This window comes from Manacus candei, unplaced genomic scaffold (genome assembly GCF_025592945.1).
Source record: "Manacus candei isolate 608988 ecotype Guabito, Panama unplaced genomic scaffold, ASM2559294v1 h1tg000046l, whole genome shotgun sequence".
NCBI lineage: Eukaryota > Metazoa > Chordata > Aves > Passeriformes > Pipridae > Manacus > Manacus candei.
In genome coordinates, this window is record NW_026138094.1 from 8,309,841 (window position 1) to 8,328,268 (window position 18,428).

An 18,428-nucleotide genomic window follows, 5' to 3' on the forward strand; every position below is an offset into this window, starting at 1 on the left:
AAGAGGAATTTGGTCTGCTTTAGGGGAATTCTTGCTTCAAGTGTTCATCTTGAGGGACAATGCAAGTCGGATCTCTGCAGGATGAGCAGCTGACACTGAAAATCAGAGTCCTCTGAAGCATTCAAAACTAGATCCAGAAACCATGGTACCCAAAAACCCAGTTGTAAAAATGTCAGTCTTATGATTCTTTAAACAAAAAAACTATTTCATACAGTACTATGTGATTTTGAATGCTATTTTGAAAATATTCTTATTTTTATTTCCTATTTTCATGTTAATCACTGTTTATTCCAGTCATGTCTGGTAATTCCATCCATCCATATCTAATATCTATCCTGTGGTCAAGGTACAACAATTTTCACAGATATCAGGGCATAAGAAAAGGGTGGGGACCACATCCATGCTCAGTGCCTGCACGACCAACAACAACCCATATACAACTGAATAAACTCAGGATGGTCTTTAGCATGATCCAGAAGAAGACCTGGAGTCACACTTCTGCCCCTACTGCAGGGAATGCTATAGACTAAAAATTAAACTTGAGGCATAGACAGAAAATGCACTTTGCTACCTAAACTTAGGCTGGGAAGAAGGGAAGGGGTAGCTGCTTTGTCATTCCTCCTATCTTCCTGACAAATGGCATGGCACCTATGACCCTGAATTTTTCTCTGGCTATTTTTCCACTTCTTATTCATAATTCCTTGTTATCTCTTCTTGACCTATTCAGCCTCTGACTGAGGTGAACTATTCCCTGTACGCCCTCTAATAAGCCAATACATCCAACTGCTGACAAGTCCTGCCAAATTGTGACCATTCCCCTCAAAAGAGGTTGCTGGAATTCAAAAAAAGGAGGAAAGGTTAAAAAAGAGGCTTAAATGGCTCCTGCCCTGAGAGCATGTCTCTAGTCTTGGAAAACAATAAGTGCTCTCAGAATTAAAACAAGGCTTGTACCTGCACTGCAGAAGGAACTCGAAGATGCACCTGAATTTAAGCACCTGGCCTGCCTCTAAAATTTGACAATCTTTCTCACTGCAGAAGTGACAAACAGAACAGTGCCCAGGTCTGGACCACAATTACAATGGACCGATGCATTAGAAGAAAAGCACTTCTACAACCAAGGCCTGGAAATGCATGAGGGAAAGCGAGCTAGAAACAACTCCAAGGACCTGGGGTAGACTCACATTGAAAACACAACCTGAGCCTCCAGCACTTGGCAAGTGTCTCAGGTATAAATAGTCACAAGTGGGAAAGTGAACATGCAAATCGCGCAGGGAAGTAGGGCAGCAACTGTAAAAGGCCGGTTTTCAGAGAGGATGAAAATCTGGCTTTGAAAGGCTGTTTCAGGATTGATGGAAACATTATTAAAAGAAGGGAGGCAGGTCCTTACATGAAGGGTCACAGTAAAACTGTAGTCAACAGCAGCAGGACCATTTGAGGTGTCTGAATGTGAACCTGACAGTCTTCGGCCATTATACACATGCACTGATAAAACATAATTCTACACTTTATTGTCTTCTCTATTAATTTGCCCTGGTTTTATTGACATTATTTTGGTTGATATTACTGACACATGGCAAAAGTAGTAAGTAAATTACCAAAAAACAAAGCTCCCTATGCATCATTTCCATTTGAAATGAATGGTGATTTTCTCTCCTTCTCTGACATTTTGTATTTGCCAAAAATAACTGCATAATTATAAGTTGTGTGCAAGAAACAGAAGGTAACATTCAATGTTATTTTCCATACTTTTTACTTAGCATCAGACTGAGCAAACAGCATATATGGCTGTTCTGTTATGCAGAAGCGCCCAAAGCTGACCCATTAATGAACTCACACAAACTGTGAAAGCACACACCCAGCCTGAGCAAACAAACACCAGGAAAAAAATAATAAACTGCAGTGACTTTCTTTCAGGTTTCTCAGAGACAGATCACACTCAGTCCATTAATTCTTCATTTAACAAGGCTGTTTCATTTAGCTTGTTTTAGCTGGCATTCAATTAGAAATTCATGTACAGGACAATTTTTTCCCTTTTCGAAACAAACACTTGCTGTATTTCATCCAGTAAAACTTCAGGAGGTAAAGTGGAAGCTGCGAGACCAGCTGAAGCTACACTAAAGCCAGGCATAATAACACTGAATTAGGCAAAACACTTGCACATGGCCCTGCCCCACAAGATTATCACTAATTGTTAAAAGGTCCTGGTAAAATGAGTGCTGCTCAGTAAACACACAGAGTATACTGGGTAACTCTCAATTTGTTCAAATGCAAGTTAAAAAAAAAAATAACCCACACCACTGTACATCAGCTTTACTGTGATTTCAGTTATGGGCATGTTCTGTCACATCTCCCTCTGCATTCCGAAGATTTACTGAGATTGGACTTCCGTCTATACAGAAAGATAAACCCTCTCATCCAACCACTCCTCATTTCCTGCCTTGCACATTGTCACATCCCTTGCTGGCCACCCTCATGACTACAAAGATAAAACACAAGAGTAAACCTAGATTCCTTCTCCCACTGCATTGCTTGTCCCCTCTTGGGAGTCACCCCAAGCCAGTCCTCTCCTCAAGGGCAACATGAAACTGTTTCAGCTACAGTCAGACTGTCCCACAACTTCCCCCTTGTCACCTTTTATATCTTCCACACCCTTACTATTTTTGCCAAGCCTTCCTGACAAGCCACAACTATCTTTGGACGCCCCAAACTCCCTGCAATGGGAACCTGAGGATGCTAGAAAATTACATGGGTTTTAGTAGAGCCTGTCCAAAACTGAGGAAAGGAAATTCACTGAGCTCTACAAATCAGATGTCATGCCTGTCTCAAGAAGCCTCCGGAGTCACACATGCCTGGAGGGTGGGATGGTACCAAAGGGAGGCACCACACATGCTTCTTCTGATTTTACACTCCTTCAAGCACCTGCTTTTGGCCAGTGCTGGAAAAGACAAGCTGGGATTGAGAAAATTTTTACTTTTGGGACAGGACAGCACATTTTTACTTCATGAGCAGTGGATATGAATATTCCTTAAACGTGTTTCTTCTACAAATATAAGAAATTAGCCAATTACCACTATAATTTATTTTATTAGCAATCAAATCAAGTGTTTTCCATAGTATGCCCTTGCTCTAGATCACTCATTATTTGTTTTATACCATCACTGCTATCTGTCCTTCTCCAAACTCATCTTTTTTCCTCTCTGTTATATAATTCAAAATATAAGTCAAAAATGTTTGCAAGCGAATTTCCTTTTATAAAGTCCTATGCAACTGTCTTATGATAAATAAATAAAAACAATAGTAACTGCTTGATAGTTTATCTGCACTACAACATCATTTAAGCTTTCATTTTTATTCATTCATATTCAAACTTTTTATTTTAAAATAACATTTCTATGATTTTCTATCAAGAAGTCTGGCTTTTTACTATATCTAGCAACTACCTTCCAGCAATAGAAGCTGGTTTGGATTTCAAACAGTATCAGTGCTTGATCAAAAATCTATTTTGTTCATGTACAAGTTCATCTACTAATTTATGGAAACTGTTTTGAAACTGCTATTAAAATACACAAGAAAGAAACCACCAAGATCAATACTGTAGTTCTCCAGTTTACATCATAAAAAGTCAACAGTGCTTTAAAGTCCTAATAACTACATAAAACTTACTCAATAGCTATAAATATGCAAAGAAATAAAGCTAATTGGTAATAAATCTGTCTACAACACTGACCAAACCGGATCTAAACCAAATGCAAATCGGGAGCAGCTTAACCTTCCAAGGAATCCAACGTCTTCTCTCAACAGTTTTACTTCTTCTCTCTACCCAGAAATGCACAAAATTCACATGAAAGTCATTGCCAACATCACTTGTCCATATTTTCTGTTAACTACAGTAGAAGTCAGGGGATTTCATGAGCATTCAAGGCAGTATTTATAACTTTTGGTTCACATTGGAAGAACTTTGACAAGATATTTCTGAAATAACGAGCAGAGATGTTTTTGTGAATGAATTCATTCCATGACTTGGCTCAATCAATTTTCATTGAGAAAACATTGTCTAAGTTCACAGGTGCAAGTATTTCTAAAATTCATCCTAAATTTAAAAATTTGAAAATCCAAGAATCCAGACCGAGACAGAAGTGGTCGTACCTGACCTGCAACAGAGCAGGAGGAATCTTCTCTGGTCATCACCTTAGTGAGCCAAGTCATGGAGGGGCTGTTAAGGAAGACCAGGAAAGATCTTCACATCCTATTTCTGAGGAAGTGGTGACTGTCAAACTACATCACACCAAACCCACCACCACTGCTGTGGTGGTGACCCACCAGCTGCCCTGCAAGCCACTGACCAAGCTGGGCTCAAAGACCTGAGCTCTTTGTGGTTCACCCACAAAACCAAGACATTGACTCTCCATGAGCTGCAGGAAGCTCAGGAACAACACGGCCCAACGACAAAGATGTAAAATGCAAACCACTCTGATTTAAATTACTCATTGAAAATTACTTACTCATGTCCTTCAAATGCCTTCGTTATTTGTTACAAAGATTTTTAAGAGTGCCTCAGAAGCGTATGTTAATTTTAAATTTCATTCAGAACAGCAACTTGCATCACCAAATACTTAATTATCAGTATATTTACAGTGTCCTTGGGCACTGTTAGGTAATCAGAATGCTATTGTTTTCATTAAACAGCATTCTATTGATAGCACTAATGACTTAAGTTCTGCTTGATCAACAAGCAAATGATGCTTATTTGATGTTACAATAATTAATGGGCCTTTTAGGTGTTTCCATACCCCAATTTATTACTAAGAATAAGAATATTTATGTGAAATACCTTAAAAAGAAAATAACTATCCATCACAAAACACATTCTAAAAATAGGGTGTGGTTTAGTATTTTTTCCTTTCCTCACAATTTCTAAGGTAGCATTCTCTGTCTAAAAATTGCAGGGGAAAAAATCCCACACTTAATTCCATTTCAAAAACTCAGCCTGAGCATAGTAAATATTCAGTTCATTTTATCCCTGACTGAACTTCCAGCAGGTCAAAGGATATTTTCTGATTAACATTTCTTTTATTTTTTTTTCCCCTAAAGATGGGAGAAAACAGCCAACCTCACTTTCCCATAGTAGCAACAAGGTTCAAAAACTTTATATGACTCAAATAAGATGTACAAGTGAACAGGTTGCTTGTGTAATCTATTACTCCAAGCCATCACTTCTCCAAATCCCAGGCCCAGTTTATGAAACATTATAGTCCAGCCTCCAGACCATGGGAAAAGGGCTGTGGATAAGAAAATTTCAATTCAAATCAAACTGAACCTCGAAAAGCCACCCAAAAAGGAGTAGTGCAATCTTCCCACAATGCTCATCTGGCACCTCTCAGTGATCTGGATGTGTTCAGTTTAACCTCCCGCCAAGGACAACCTTCAGAACTACTTCTGAAGTCTTTAATGTTCTGATATACCAACCCTTATTAGCAGCTACCCTCATCTTTGCAGATGAGTTTCCCAAGCTGTGAATTTTTCTGCAAATAAACAAAATTACAATTAAAGTCTTAGTGATTTTCCCACCTTTCACTGCTCCTTCACTAAATGCTTTTTAGAACATTTTGCCTTTTGGTTCATTTCACATATTATATCTTCCATATCTGCAAATAACAACAACAAAAAACCCAAACCAAACAAACAAATTACAGCAACAAAATCCAAAACAAAAGCTCACAGGCTTTTGGATACTCAAAGGTAGTTGCATTTGCCTTTTTGTTTCCCATTAAATTCTAGAATTTTTTATTCCCACAAAAATGCTCCAAATAGCACAGCTCATCATTATGGCATATAGAAAATACAAAATGCTATGCTCTGCTGCATAACTCTAAGATTTCTTAGTGTTACTTTAGGATTACTACACACCCAAAAACGTCTCATGAATTTTCAAAATTTTAATGATTAACTTCTTCATAGAGCTATTTCCTGAATAGCTTTTATAATACTGAATTTTATACTTTGCTTTCTGAAATTACCAATCTTAAAATAAGAGAGAAAATGCTGTTTTCAGGTAGGCTCTGCTAGACTTTCAATAAGCAATCAGTAATAGCCAGGTTCTTACTGCTTTTTCAGAAGTACAGAATACAAGAATTCACTGGATGTTCTACCAGTGAACTACTAAACAAAGAAAGCATAAAACAACAAAGCATTATTTTTCCATGTCACCATACTCATATTAAACATGATTTGACATCCATTACAAGCCACTTGCTCCCAAAAGTATACAGACAGTTCTGTGGATATATCAAATACAGAAGTGAAGAATGATACTGAAAAAAGCCTCACTGCAAACAAACTGGATGTTTGTTAAAAAACAAGCTTATTATTTGTCTGTAAATATTGACCAAACTAAGGTTTTTGCTTTGCTATTTGCTGACTGAAGAGCAGCCCAGACAAGTACACAGGACACACAAGATTAGTCTGAATTCCAAGCTGGGCGATGAGGTTCCAGCTACTACAGGGGACCCTGCACAACAAAGCAAACAACCAGTGGCAGCCAAATGCATTTACCAAGAAATCACTACCAGTACTTTATGATTTCTATTTCAACATTAGAAAGAATCATGATTTAATTTCTGGAAATTTATTTACTTCCAGTGACAGTTCATTGACTTGAATTAAAGAGCAGTTTGAGTTAACCCACTAACCAAATACCCCCATATAATGCATTTTCCTACTTTCAAATTCAACTTGCAAATACACAATAAACACTCGAAAACTATATCAGAATTTTATCTCAGTGCAACTGTATTTTTTATATAGTTTGATCCTTTCTTTGGTGTATGAAGTAATGTACATTTTGCTCTCAATCTTAATACAAACAGTAACTGGATGAGAACAAATTAATGCGTTTTCAAAGGCAAATTAAGTGTTGAAAACAACCATAAGTCAAGACAACAAGAAATAAGTTGTAAAACCTGTATTAGTACTTTAAAGTCAGGTGGATCGTTGCTAGTTAGTGAAATAACTATCTGTCATGTGTATATTCTGCTAAGGCACTTAAAAAGCACACTATCCAAATATCACATCTACTCTGTAAAGAAAATACAAATTAATGGTTATTCGTGTGCCTGGAATAAATAGTAACTGCTGTTTCCAGTGAGAAAGAAGCTACATATTCTGTTTTTTTATCTCTGCTCCTTCCCAAAGGGAGAAAAAATTTCTGCTAATCCAACATAAATGTGGTTGCAATAAAAGCCTATTATTAAAACATTATCAATTAGGACATTGCTATGAAAAAGAAAATATTCTCTGCTTGCTCCAGGATAGACACTTCACACTCTCCCGCAAATATGTCACTTTATAATGGACACAAATGAAAAAAACATCCCAGAATACACAGTCTTATAAACAGAACATGCAAACTGGAGGTAAGAGAAATGGAAACAAAAATCACATGACTTAACTGTGGCATGTAAATGTTACTTGTCAGAGGTTCAGCAGGAAATCTGTAGTAAACCTGAGCCCTGTCCTGTGCCCGTACCACCAGCCTGCCTTCTTTCCCTGCTCAGTTCTCAGACACAAGACAGCCAGTGACACACAGGGGACATGCAGCCAGTTTGTAGCAGCCAAGAATTCTCCTGCACAGTGACAATCTACTGGTCTTTCAAATTCTTATTCATAATCACCACATTCATTTTAAATTTAGCAATGATGAAAGAACATTTTGTCCTTAAAACCACCTTGAAAAACCAGTACCAACAGAGGGGCTTAGGTGGAGACACAACAAGCTCTGGAGCTGAACTCAAATAAAACGTCATTAACCTCCACAGGTAACAGAGATGGAGCCAAGACTCCTCACACCCTGAACCATTTACCACATGTATGCCCTTCCTAGAGCAAAGGGAGGACTGGCACAGTGCCTGTGGCTTGTTCAGTTCTGCCAAGGGCAGAAAGGCTTTTGCACATCATCAGTGGATGAGGCAGAACCAATTCCTCAATGTCATATCAACCTTTTCATCAGAGCCGTCAGATACTACTTTAGAGAAGGAATAAAGAGGCATGTGCCAGCTATGAGAGTAATGAATAGTTTTCCTCAAGCAAAACATAATTCAGCATGAACTTCACGTTAATGTTCCTTCCACCCACTCACACATCTCCAACTGATTCTACTCAACCAAAATGCCAACAAGTAAAACCACCCATCTTTTAACTGAGCTCTTGTACACCAGTGCTAAGATTTCATTTACAGTGTCATCCTACAGCTGCCTAACCTCAAACATTACTTATATATTTACGTGCCTTTTTTTTAAAACATGCATGGAACCTGGAGAGAGAAATACAAGTAACAAAAGGGAAGAGCAAAGATACTGGCACTGGCAGCTTTCACTAAAATGTTAAAGACCATTATAAGCCTCAGTCCCATTTACAGTTCAGAACCAAAAGGTTCTGAAGCAGAGAGGAGGACCATTAAAAAAGTAAGATTAAGTCTTGAGTCAGGAAATGTATGATGTTAGCTTGTCTGAACAGTGAAAGAGTATCAACATACATTTAAGCAAAAGACTACTGTATCTCGAAAGGTAGAAGTTTATTTGGTTTATCGAGAAGACATCAGAGAGTACAGAAAGTCCAGAAACACTCAGGTTTAACTTAGAAGAAAAACCCAACAGCTGTGATCATTCAATATCTAAGTCTCAAGCTTGAATAAACTACAAGGAACCCAAAGACTCGTATACACCCAAGTACTTCACAGTGACTACCATCAACAAAGAAGGAAGAAAATTCTCCATTGTTGTCTTATTCTGTTAGTATCCATAATGGAAATTTTATACTTAACTCTAAAATGTCTGTAATGGGATATTTTTGGACAGTGGTTCCATGTAGCACAAGTCTGATCTAGAATGTTTTGTTCTTAGTGGGAATCCAGTTCCAGCACAATAGCTCCACTTGGACCAACCTTAACTCAGAGATGGCAGGGAATCTACAGAGACGTTACACATATTAAGGTGTTTTGGAAATGGGGAAATTTGGACTCTGTAGGCCTCAACGCGTGGCACTCAGGAAAGATGGTTAACGTTCACTTAAGAAATTCTTAATCCCAGCAGTCCCCTCTCCCCTTTCCTGGAGATCCCTGCTATGATTGCAGAGCCAGAACAAAACATGTCCTCAACACCTCATGCCTGCTCAGGATCATGGATGGTCAGAACCCAGTGGGCAGGAGGCATCAATCCTCCTGCAGTGCAGACAGACAGATACCTCTGCCACATAAACTGTGCTTCACAGCCAGTGAAGGGCTGAATACCCCCAAAGTTATTTTCACAGAAACTCTGGTCTGCTAAGTTGTCTGCAAGAAAGGACGTGATGACTAATTATTAGGACTTGAGTGCACCTTTTTAACGACCTCATGCAGTCAGAAAGGATTCTTATTTTCCAGTCCTCACAAAAGAGTTTGAAAATACTCCTGTATTTTTCCTAGCAATGGTTCGTTTATTTTAATTTCAACAATGAAAATGCACACTTCAAACTTTCACTGGTAAGCAAAAATACACTGCAACTAAGATGCAATTGCTGTTCCCACAAACCTGATTGCACAGCAAATTACACTTATTTTTTCTTTTTTTTTCTCATAAACCAGAAACATTGCTTATGAAAACAAAAAAAATTAGCAGAGGAAACTTTATCCCCAGAAATCCTTAATTCGTTACATAGTTCCAATAATTTGACATTGTATTTCTAAGGTCACTGAAAAATCTCATTAAAATAAAGGGAAGTTTTCATTACAGAGCCTTGTTTTTTACTGGTCAAAACACTACGCATTACAGAAAGTGCAGAGCATTTTCAGAGTGAGCCAGCAATATGCAGAAAGCCAGTGGATCTCTTAAAAATGCTTTAAAAAAAATAAAATTAAATCTGAGGAAACCATTGGTGTCCCCAAACACTATTACATGAACATGACTCACGGGAGTAGTCATCAGACTGGCCTCATCAGACTGGCCTCTCTTTTCCCAAATTCTCTCACAGGGAAGCCTCCACAGACCGATGCTAAATGAGCTGCCTCTCAGTGGTTGCAAACGTCAGAATTAAGCATTTCAAACCAAGCTTTTCTAGCTAACAGCACTTTTAAGTCTTTAAAGCTGAACTCAAAACTGAGCTGGGAACTTTGCTCACAATTCCATTGGACACAACACAATGGAAATCCAGCTCACCCAAGCCCATGTTGGCTCTGCAGAACCAACAACAACAACATTTTTTGTCCATTAAAAGATGAAGCATGACTCAGAGGGCAGTGACACACAGTGCCATTTTACAGCTAATTTTATTACTGTAATCCACTTCCCACAGCTACTGTTACAATCAGCACCTCATTTCAGGGGTTGACTTCTGCCACCTGCTGAGGGTCACCATGCCTTGGGCAGATTAACCACTTTGCATCTGGCAGCTTAGCAAATTAAAATACTAACTAGACTCATACTCACATGCTGGTCAGCCACATAACTTCAGCAGCCTGCCCTTCTCCAGGACATTACTGAATGACTTGGAGGCATATCAGATGCAGCCTGTTATTTATTGCAGCAGTACCTGGAGATTGGGGATGCACTTTGCAAAGTACTGTCCGGAAAACAGAAGACAATCTGCATTTTCTAAAGAACTAAACTCTAAATTAAATAACATTTGAGAATGTGATCTATTCACAAGAAGTTACTTTAATTCTCCTTGCATTCAAAATAATGAGTTTTATCCCAAGTTTTAAAAGTATTTCTATTCCAGTTTGATTCATCATTCCAGATATTGCAGTTTTAAAGCATGTGCATTTCAAGGGCGTTTAACAGCACCCAGCTGTCCACCTACCTTTACTAATAGAAAGAGCCAGCAGTAACAAGCCCCTAAAATGACCTACTTGCATGGAATTGTGTTCTGGATTGTTATTGGTAGAGTACTAGAGACCATTTTTCAAAATCAGGCCTGCATGTTCCTCAGAAACAGGTTTTGCTTTTACCTCTGAAGAATACAAATATGCACTGTTTTTGTTCTTTGCAGCTCAGTGATTTACTGGCATGCCTCTTCCCATAAAATATTTGCATATATCTGAGAGTCAAACTGTTCTGATACATTCTGTGTTTGCCAGGAAGTGAACGCTTCAGTTCAGTGTAACTGAACATTTAAAGAACGACAGGCACCAGGACAAATGGCAGCATAATTAACATACCAATGAAGAGCCAGTCGTTAATTACTATCCATTTCAGGCATTTTGTAGGAGCAACTTACCTGAAAAGCCTTTCCATCTGCATGCTGGCAAAGCCAGTAATTAAACAATTCAACACCCCTTTCGGTTGATTAGAGAAAAAAATTATAATTATTTTATATTATTCTATTTGTCACATGCAGTTGACATTCAGATGGGAAAAACCTGCAGCAGCTCAAATCTAAGCATTTGAAATTAATATTATGAGCTGTCCTTGAACAAAACAGCAACACATACACATCTAGGGCAGATGCAAGCTAATAGAGGCTCCTAATTTGAGCCAACTCATTATACCTTACAGTACCTGCTGGGTTACACAGAAGGCAGCACAGTTGCTACTTACAACAGAAAAGTACCACTTTTCTCTAAGGGGAACTTCAGACGCTCCCTACAGAACAGAATCTGAATTTATAAGCTGTTGAAAGACCTGGGAGTAGCACCAGTAGAATGCCAGGATTCATTTACATTTAAACAACACTGACTGAGAAGTCAATACAAAGCTCAGCACAGCTCCACAGAGAAAATATGGTACTTACAGGAGCTGTGAGAAAGGTAGAGGCACCTAAGTGTGGAAAGCAGGGTTGAAACCATAGGACAGAAATACTAAAGATAGGTAAAACGGGAAAAAAAGCTGACAAAAAGGAGAGGAAGCAGAAAGTTTAGAAACATTCATCAATATGTAGAGTATCCAAAACAAAGGATTTCTCTTTCTCCCTGCGCAGATGGCTTTGCTCAAGGAAGACCAGCGTGCTTTGGGTACAAAAAAATGGAAATTACATCTATCTTGAAAACAGCTTCTAATTCACTGCTGATCGCATGACTACAGACATTAATCCATGTAAACAATAAAACCGAGATCCATTTGAAATTCTGACTACCCAAACTAAAGTTTGAACCAGCTCTCATTAAAAAATTCTGTTTCTCCTTGCAGTTTCAAACCACGTAATTTCTGCACTTTAAAGGTCAGATTTTGCTGGAATCCTGTAACATTTTGTGACAAAGTAGCTCTTTCTGGAGCAGCCAAAAAGTGGATATTTGGTCCACATGGCTTTATTCAATCCATTAATTTTCACATGTATTTTTTTTTTAAGCAATGGAAGGCAAAGAATTTTTTTTAAGTTTTTGCTTTGCTAACAATGTGCATCTATCTTATTCGGATTATAATCAGAAGGTAACTTAAATGTACAAAGGCAGCTTCACAAAATTTTTCTTTTCCTCACTTGACAGAATGATTGATACAGATGGGGTGACAGGAAATGCTTTACAGCTGAACAAAGAAAATACTGTTAGCAAGAAGTAAACTGTACCAATGGTTTGTACAGCAAGTGCCCACCCACGATTTCTGGAATGTCAAATTTTTTGCCTGTATCGTCCAGCAAATCTAAGTTTTTGCACAGATTATGTTACAGAATAGTAAAGTAGCACCTCTGTCTTTGGAGACTTCTTTCCCACATAACCTTTACTGAGAACACTCTCACAGTCAGAAAAGACTGTAGCTTGTGTTGGTGGGTGCACACTTCTGCATCCAAGGCAGCATCTCCGCACTCCACAGAGCTGGCCAGACAGAACAGCTCATCCTGAGCTGATTCATCCATCTCTAGACACTGCTGGCCAGCCAGAGACACTTTGCTATAGATAGACTGGAAAATCTGCCACAGATCTACAAGATCCAAGAACTAAATTCCCATCTCTTAAACTCAAAGACCTCTCTTTCCCTTTTCTACTGCATATTTTAATAACTGTGATTTCTGCAGGTAGCACTGAATTAACGCATTTTCCATTCTTGCTTGTCAGTTATGAAGCAGTAAGCCCCCCAAAATTACTCTAAACGACACACATATCTGATCTTCACAACCATTTAAGCATAATCTCTGAATACATCTTCATAATGACAGCCCCATTTCTGTCCTCTTAATAACAATAATCACTACATCAACAGAGTTATTTTGCCTGCTTTGAAAAGCCTATTTTTTTTCCCTTTGCTACCTAATCTCTGTTGCAATTTTCCTTACTGGTAAGAAAAATCAGCAACACCATATGGTATTACAGAAATCAGCAATCTCTCTTTTATTTTGTGTTTTTATTAGAGGCATGGGGAAACATTATTCTACTTGGAAAAAACATTTGGAACTAACCACAAGCTACTTATGCAAATTTTAAATAACTATTCTGTGATAGAAGAGATATCCCATAATGAAATCTTTTGTTATACCTATATATTAGAATTATTAAAAAAAAAGAGAGATTTCATCAGTGCCAGTTTATGTTCAGTACACAGTCCTGAAGGACAAAACATTATCACAGAACAATTCAAGAGGCACTAGCACCTCATAGTTTGACTGAATTATGGACCCACTCTGCAGCAAAAAAACCTATCAAAACAAGAGAACAAAAAGATCTGCAATGTAAACCTCCATTAGCTAACGAGTGTTCTATTTTTGAGACCTTTTTTTTTCAACTTTATCTTAGAATGAAGACTACTTTTTTGCATCCCAGAAACATCAGAACTCATTAAAACCTCCATCACTAGAACACTCCATTTACTTCCCAGGATGCAGTGAAATCCATTTCCTGGTTTACTGGATCGGCTGCATTGGAATGAAGGGCAGAACTGCAACAATAAAACACAACCACTTTTGGGCTATGAGTTGAACAGACAATTCAAAATCTAATAGACTGAAGTAGATCCTTTTTTTTTAATGATCACTTTCAAAGCTGTGTGAAAGCTGGAGAATGGCCAGATTGTCAGCTTTAGAAAGCCAGTTCCTTATGGGAATATGGAATGGGCAGCATCAAGAAAATTCATCCACAGCACTTAATATCTCAGTAACTTGAGTGTAAATGTAAAACTGGGTAACAAATTATTTGGTTCTCAGAATGTCCGGCTGAAACAGGAGAATGATTTATCTCCACTAAACTCCCAAGCTGAACAAACAAAAACAAACCAAAACCAACTCCCAGAACCAAGTGCACTTGCCTAGAACAAGAGCTCAGATGCAGGGCTGAGTTACAAGCTTTCACTGATATGACATAAAATTACAAACTGGAAGCAAAGAGAGCTTATTTAATCATCTTTCTACAAGTTACAACCCCAATTTTTTCACATCTTGAATTAGCCATTGGCTAGAAGTACCCCTCATGAGCTGCTGTGGTTGTAATGATCATACTTAAGCCCCAGCAACTCTTTTTTCTCATGTCCCACCACCTCAAGACAATCTCAAGTAGATGCCCTTTTGAGGACATGTTGTTCTCCATACCCTTTGGATTTTGGGCTCTCTGCTTAAAAAGAAAATGTTAAAAGGAGCTTTAGGGATTACATGAACAACCCAGGCTTGGGGGTTTTTTTCAATTAAATATAAGGATATACCCCTAAGGATTCACAAAATCTTAAAACACAGCCAAAAATGCATCCTAAGGGATCTTCCCTCTAAGGTAACTATAGATCAACTCAAAAATCTCATGATTTCTCCTAACTTGACTTTTGAATTTGTGGCATTTTGGCAATCCATAGGGATACCTCACCAGGAGGAACTGAAAGGATACAAACAGTTCATTTCACATCACCTGACCACAGCAGAAAGTTGCTGCTCACACATTGGACTGAGCCAGACTGGAACTCATTACCCAAGACCAAGCAATGTCTCAGGAAAAAAAAAAAAATCCTACATTCATTAAGAGTTTTGTTTTCAATCCAACTTAGCTAATACACAAACCACCACATCACGTACTGCACACAAGTTAACCAAAGTTTGACCCCAAAGTAGCAACAGTTATGGACAAAGTTTGCATTCCAAAAATACACACATTTGAAACAGACATGGCACTAAGTTACTTTGCTGCAAGCAATAATTTATGAAATGCTTGTTACACCTCCACAATTTTTTTGTTCTTAAATCCCATTTAATATGCCAATCTTGTTTCAGGAGGAAATAAATTAACTCTGATGCTTTGTGCCAATGCAGATGAGCTTCCCACACACCTGTATTGTGTTTCACACTCCAGTTAGTCATCCAGATTACGACAAACGAACAAAGTACTTCTAACCAGATCTGTTCCCAAAGCTAAGCATGCAGGAAGAGGAAGGAGCCTATCTCGCAGAGCCCCCATTTTTGTCAGTGCAATGTCCAGCTGCAGCTATGGACAAACACCTTCACCAAAAAGGACTATAAGTTTAGATCTAACGCAGCCCAGGAAGCCCAGAGAGGTGGTGTGACCTCCACCACACTTCAGTCCCTGACACTGCAGTTCCCATGAGCCCCAGCCTGGAGAGGCTGCCAACTGCCCCCACTCCCATGAACTTCTCCAACTCAAACTGGCCATTGAAAAAAGAACAGTGAGAAAACGGATAAATCTGCATCTACTGCGAGAGAGAAGATGCTACTGCAGAGCAGTGCATGGTTCTGAACCAAGAGATCCCACACTGAAAGACGTTCCAGAGTTACAGAACACCCAGCTTTTCTGTCTCAGCTAATCCCCATTCCACTGCCTAGAATATGACTAAAATCACATGTATTTGTATTGTAGTAGCTGCAAGTTAATGTCCTGCCTAAATTATCAACTGTTATTAGAACCCCAGACAATTGCTTAATAAAAATTTAATCATATTGTAATTTCTAATCATCATTAAAGATGCTTAACAAGTTAATCTCTCTATTGTGCTCCCCTAACACTGCGGATCAGAAAGTCAACTGGCACAAGGCAGCACAGCTTCGCTACCACTAACAGGGCTACTTTCATGGTCCTTCAGCTGAGGATCTGTCCCCAAGAGAAAATAGCAGGATTAAAATAATTTCGTTACAGATTTTGACTGTTTCTCTGCACCACTTCGCAGTTAAGGCAAAAAAATAGCAGAAGCAACAAATTATGACTTTAAAAGCCACAGCACAAATCAAGGTATTTCACACAGTTCCGTCTTCTGCTGTCCGTGGTAGAGCAAATGCAGCACTATGCTACAGATCAAAGGTCTCCTCTCCTCACTGCCCAAAAACCCCTTATTTTGACTTTGTCCATGCACAGCTGCATCTGACAATGCTTATACACAGAAAAGGTGGGAGGATCATTAACAGCCAGCGAGTTTGTCTTTCAGCTCAGATCTATTCCAACTGCGCAGACGAGGAGTGAAATGATGCTCTGTAACCTCAGCCTTACAGAAGATGTTGGTTCACTTCAGGAAACCAACACATTTCCTCATCCTTCCGGCAGACCATCAATCTGTGCTTCAGAGAGTTTGAGGACCACACTGCAAGTCAACTTTCACCATATCAGATGCACAGAGATGCACACAGACAACACACTTGGCTCTTCTTTCCCTCTTTTTTTTGAAGTTTCTTCCATAATCCCATAACACTCTCTCATTTCCCAAAGCGGTCACAGGGGAACAATGGTAAAGCCCTACTCCAAGGCTAAGCAATCCATGCACACTGTACCTCCTGCAACCACATCTTTCTGTGGCTTCAGCTGCAGGCAGGTAGAAATAGAAAGAGGAGAGGGCTGGTGCAAAAGGGGCACCAGGCTCTGCTATAATTCAGCAGTTTCAGCACTGACCTCTAAGCAGTCAGGGCTGTTCCTCCAGTGTGTAGCTCGGAGGAGCAGATGGGAGAATGGCAAACCAAAGCCCTGTCAAAAAAGGCTATTTGTATCCTCCTCTGTCTGCAACACCACTCACTGAATTGTAGCTGTGAGTGCACACTGTGAAACTCTCCATTCTCATGTGCAACATGGTATCCTGGAAACTAAATAATATTAATTTAATAACCTTCCATTAAATATTGATTTTTATTTAATATGTAGAATTCTGACATTAAAACTTAATCTGATTGACAAATATCAGTTCCTGCTTAATTTATTGGCACTTACTGAACCAAATTAATTGTTTATATCACAATATTTACTTTCAGCATGACAGCTACACTACCAACTACAGAAGGATTTAATCTAATGAACAGGCTTTACACATTAGTTGGCATTTACTCAAGCAAGCCCTTAATTGTCAGAACTGAACCTGGCTCTCCAAAAAGTGACACAATGCAAGCACACACTAAAACAAGTAAACCAGGAATCGACCTTTGATAACAACACTTTTCATTAGTATTGAGCTCAGTGCAAGATTCCTTGTCTCACTTATTTTTAGTGTCAGACACCTGTTGCTTCACACTAAGTCGACCCAAGTACATCTTCAAAATATGTCGTTTCATCCAAATATGTAATTTCATCCAAACTCACTTTATTTCATCAAGTACCCAACAAAATAGATGTTGCATCTCACAGACACATAACGAAACGTCAGGGAATGTCTTCCCTCACGCAAAAATTCAAAGGGAAAATTTTTTGTGAGTTTCTTCTCTTAGTAACTGTAGCACTAACACAAAATATTTACTGCATCCTTTGGGAAACAAATAAACACAGGGCACACGCCGAGGTGCCCTTGGTCAGTTTCAACACCCTGTTTTGGCTTCGCACGCCCGACAATAAACCTGCCCCTCGTAGCGGGGCACGCACAGGTCCGCGCGGTGCCCCGCTGCCCGACCCCGCTCCTCTCCTGCCCCGTGCCCGCGATGCTTATGCGAAACTGTTCGTTCCCGAGGAACCCGCCCAGGGCTCCCGGCTCTGGGGGGCTCCTGGCCCGGCTCTCCCGCAGCGGGGGCGGCGGGAGGAGCGGCGGGGACCGCCCGGCCCCAGGGCTGCGGGGCCGCGCCGAGCCGGGCGGGTGCGAGCCTGCGGCGGGGGCGTGTTGTGCCACTTGGGGGGCGAGGCGGCAGCTACTCACCGGGAGGGTTTACCGCCGCCGGCGTTGCCATCTTGTCTCTGAGAAGAATTAACACAAATGCAAGAGGGGCGGAGGGATGCTCTGAGCAGCCCGGGGGGGAGGCGCGGGAGGGGGAAGGCGGCGGGGCGGGCGGGCCGGGCGGCGCGGGGGCGGCGGCTGCTCCTCCCGCCCCGGGTCCCGCTCCGCGCTCCGAGCGGGGCGGCCCAAGATGTCCGATGGCCCCGCGCCGCCTCTGCTCATGCGCCGCGCTCAGTGAGCATGTGCCGGGCGGCCGCACATGTGCGCTGGGCCCGCGGGCCGCGGGTGCCCGCCCGGGACCCCCCGCAAGAACCGGCCAGGGTGCCCCGCGACGCGGCCCCGCAACGGCCCCGGCTCCGGCGGGGCTCGAACCCGCGACCCCCGGGGCGCGAACTCTCCCGAGGGAGGGGCCGCCGGTGG

The 18,428-nt window shown here is 40.4% G+C and overlaps 1 protein-coding gene across 3 annotated transcripts in view; it reads right to left on the bottom strand.

Annotated features, from left to right (window-relative positions):
* Positions 1-18,213, bottom strand: part of ARNT2 (aryl hydrocarbon receptor nuclear translocator 2) — a 95,455-nt gene extending 77,242 nt beyond the window's left edge. For 2 of the 3 annotated variants that reach the window (XM_051796953.1, XM_051796950.1), the window contains exon 1: positions 17,991-18,212. In XM_051796953.1, coding sequence (XP_051652913.1) covers positions 17,991-18,021 — 31 coding nt within the window. In that variant the 5' untranslated portion in view covers positions 18,022-18,212. Of the gene's footprint in view, positions 1-17,990 lie in introns of all 3 variants that reach the window. The other variant, XM_051796951.1, reaches the window with a different exon arrangement.
* Positions 18,214-18,428: the final 215 nt, after the last annotated feature.